Source organism: Vicia villosa, linkage group LG1, assembly GCF_029867415.1.
Source record: "Vicia villosa cultivar HV-30 ecotype Madison, WI linkage group LG1, Vvil1.0, whole genome shotgun sequence".
NCBI classification, from domain to species: domain Eukaryota; kingdom Viridiplantae; phylum Streptophyta; class Magnoliopsida; order Fabales; family Fabaceae; genus Vicia; species Vicia villosa.
The window spans coordinates 56,481,813-56,485,516 of NC_081180.1; the positions used below are offsets into that span (position 1 = coordinate 56,481,813).

Here is a 3,704-nt window from a genome sequence, read left to right on the forward strand (position 1 = left end):
TAGTTTGTTGTGTAATTCATATATGTTATTTTGGTGTATTCAAAGTCATAAGAAGAAAATGCATGACATCTGAAAGTTGTGTTAAAGACCTTGCAAGAAAATAAGTTGTATGCCAAGTTGCCCAAGTATTAGTTCTGGTTGCGAAAAGTGAATTTCCTTAGTCATGCGATCTCTAGTGGTAGCATAGTCGTTGATGCGTCTAAGGTAGATGCGGTGTTGCAGTGGAGGCTCCTAAGTTAGTTACTGAGATCAGAAGTTTTCTGGGTTTGGCTGGTTACTATAGGAATTTTATAGAAGGCTTTTCGAAGTTGGCTTTGTCTTTATCTCAGTTGACCCGAAAAAGAAAAGCTTATGTGTGGAGTGTTCATTGTGAAAAAAGTTTCCAAGGGCTGAAGAAGAGGTTGACGTATTTTGTTGAAACGGTAAAACAGCAAGCAACAAAAATTTTGAAAATATTTATTCAAAATTTTTACAGAATTAATCAAAATTAATTCTTTTTACCGCAAAATTAAACGCTCACTTAGTACATTTGAGAAAAAATCAAGTTAAATAGCAATATATTCCTATTGATCACACGTGCTTTTCTTTTATAAATTTTATTAAGAAAAAACTAGCTGTCAGTCTTTCTGGCCTGTGGAGAAATTGGAAAAAGAGAACTATAGTCCTATAAAAAGACCCAAAATTGTGAACTCCAATTCACCACAAATAGGGAAAAGTATCATTCTGAATTTACAAAACAGAAAAGTCACACTTTTCCTTGTTTAAGTGTCACAATGGAAGAAATCAACAACACACCAATGAATGAGCCAGAAACCAACAAATGGCTATCTGATTTGGTAAGAAAATCAAAGCCAAATCAACCTTCATGTCTTCAAAATTCACAAATAGTTGAATATATATAAACAAATTCTTTAACATTTTATGAATTCTTTTTTTCAGGAAATGGATGAGTACAATTTATTTCCTGAAGAATGCAACCTGAATTTCCTTGATGCTGATGAGAAACAAGAGTTTGTTTCACATGACATAGCTACTGTCTTTCAAGAACAAAACCAACACCAACATGTGACTTCAGAGTGCACTTCCACAACCCTCACCAACTTACTCACTGATGAAACCAGTTTTGAGTCATTTGACTTTGGTTTTGAACTTACAATAATTGATCAAAATGACAACATCACTACTGAAACCATATCACCAAAACTATCTCCAACATCTTCTATCTCATCTTTTCAGTCTCAGATTCTCTCTTTTGAAAACCTCCCAAATTCACCTGCTACCAACACCCCCCAATTTTTTGAATTTGACCATACTCTAAACTCCAAACAGAATGAAACAGTGTCAGTATCTCCACCCCAGTTGGAAAACACTCATGTCTTCACTCAAACTCGAAAAGGGTCATCAAAAAATCAAAACTTGGAAGCAAAAACCTCGCAACCAAAGAGATCTCGAGCCAACGCTGAGGATCATATCATGGCTGAGAGAAAGCGAAGAGAGATACTCAGCCAGAGTTTCATTGCTCTTGCAGCTCTTATTCCTAACCTTAAAAAGGTACTGTAAATCAATTTCAATCACCCTTTTAGTTATTATGTGTCACACTAGTACTACTACTCACTAACTAATTGTGTGATAAATCTATTAGATGGACAAAGCTTCTGTATTAGCCGAGTCTATTAAATACGTGAAAGAGCTTAAAGATCGTTTGGAAGTTTTGGAAGATCAGAACAAGAAAACTAAAGCTGAATCTGCGGTTGTTCTGAACAAACCAGACATATGTAGCGATGAAGATAACTCCTCAAGTGATGAGAGCATTGAATGTGGTGGTGGTGGTGACAGTGAATCACTCTTACAAGTGGAAGCAAGAGAGTTAGGGAAAGAGATGTTGATTAGGATCCACTGCAAGAAGAAGAAGGGAGTTTTGGTAAAAATGATGGGAGAGATTCAAAGTTTAGAATTGTTTGTAGTGAATAGCAATGTCTTACCCTTTGGTGATTCTGTCCTAGACATAACCATCATTGCTCAGGTAACATTTTTCCTACACTTTATAACTTTTTGGTTACATCACTACTTTTGTGTTGCTTTAAAATTGAACTTAAAATATTGTTATCATTATTTTATAGATTGGTGAAGGGTACAATTTGAGCATAAAGGAGCTTGTGAAGAAGCTGCGCATGGATGCATTGAAGTTTATGTCATCATAATAACATGAACAGGGCACTTGTTCGATTTCGTATGGAAATGGTAGTAGGAATATGCATGGCTTATTTAGTACTAGTTGGTGCTTTAATCAATTCAAGTTAGGAGTTATGTGGATTTTTACAAAAATAACTTCTTTATCATTTTCTCTAAAGTAGGTGTCATTTTTTTTTGGGTTAAAGTAGGTTGTTGACAACTTTGTCTTCCTCCACACTAAAAATGTGAAATCTATCTTTTGAATTAAAAAATAGACAATTTTATAATAACTTACAAACATAACTTTGTAATTTGGGTTAAAGATAAACAATATAATTTTGTATATACATTCATTGGAGACTTTTTAAGGATTTTCCATTGAAAATAATTGACATTTTTAGTGCAAAAGAGTTGAAAAACTTTACCCAATAAAAATGGAAGCAAAAGTGTTCGACTAGGAATTAGAAATGAGAGGTGAGATAAAGAAGTTGCGTCTTGTTGCAATGTTTGCACTAAACACTAAAGTCAGTTAGAGAAATCATAAATAATGTATAAACGAAAATGAATTTGAATACTTGAAACATGTTTAACCCTTATATACCAATGGCGGTTGAAACCGCTCGTGTATGATGCAGCATGCTATGCAGACAACTAGCATATTAAATCAGACGGTGATTAATGCGCTAGAGGATGCAATTGCCCACTTTCTAGTTAGAATGAAGGTTTATCTATTTTGCGTGCTTTTGAACTTGAGGTTTCCTCTTGGCCCTTTTTCTATGGGCCTTATGAACGACCCAAAATGATTATCCCCAAACCCTTGTTTCTATTATGTAGAATGAAGGCTTTGCAATGTACATCTTTAGGAATGTTATTTAACAGAAGTAAGTGAAAAGCCTTGATGAGACGTCATTAACATTGGGAATAGATGTATTAAATGTCTTTCTCTTGATCAACGATGTTTCACGAGAAAGTCCTAACTAGTGTCCCTATGTCAGACAATAATGATGTCCCATAAGTCCTAGGATACTAAAGTGCTCTAAGATGTCCCCTGTGAGATATGGATCGTTGGTGGTGTGGTTCACACTTCTAATATGGTAGATCGCATGGTTCACTATTGTGGAAATGCATATAAGAAGTTCTTGAACTACTAATCTTCACTGCTTGTGGATTTGAGAACTTCTTATTCTTCTTCCTCGTTTGCGTTTTTTCTTTCGTTGTCGCCAGTTTCTTGTACAGGCCTTCACCCATGACCAGTTCGTGCCACTTCTCCTAGCACGTTAGTGCCCACATTTTGCCTCTTTTAAGGTAACACTCATATACCTCTTTCTTTCAATATTTCCTCGGGAGAGTCTGACCATTAGCCCTGAGGAAAGGCCGCTTGTCTGTCAGTGTCGGATGCTTGAACAAGACATCGAGGGACATGGATTTAAGGGAGGAACTTCGTCGACTTCGGCGGCCTTTCCACTCGACTACTACGTAAGTACCCTTTCACAACGGTTGAAAAATATATATGATCATGGTTGATCAACAGT

General features: G+C 35.8%; 1 protein-coding gene across 1 annotated transcript; it reads left to right on the plus strand.

Moving 5' to 3' along the window:
• Positions 1–714: 714 nt before the first annotated feature.
• Positions 715–2,555, plus strand: LOC131606765 (transcription factor bHLH18-like). Its single transcript, XM_058878903.1, has 4 exons — positions 715–836; positions 940–1,551; positions 1,643–2,023; positions 2,121–2,555. Exons 1-4 carry the CDS (start codon positions 774–776, stop codon positions 2,199–2,201), a joined length of 1,137 nt encoding a protein of 378 aa, XP_058734886.1. The 5' UTR covers positions 715–773; the 3' UTR covers positions 2,202–2,555.
• Positions 2,556–3,704: the final 1,149 nt, after the last annotated feature.

Excerpts from the sequence above, each read along its gene's own strand:
- LOC131606765 (XM_058878903.1), top strand. The coding sequence starts at position 774 with ATGGAAGAAATCAACAACACACCAATGAATGAGCCAGAAACCAACAAA. Across the intron at positions 1,552-1,642 it reads TTATTCCTAACCTTAAAAAG|ATGGACAAAGCTTCTGTATT; the intron begins GTACTGTAAATC and ends TAAATCTATTAG. Across the intron at positions 2,024-2,120 it reads ACATAACCATCATTGCTCAG|ATTGGTGAAGGGTACAATTT; the intron begins GTAACATTTTTC and ends ATTATTTTATAG.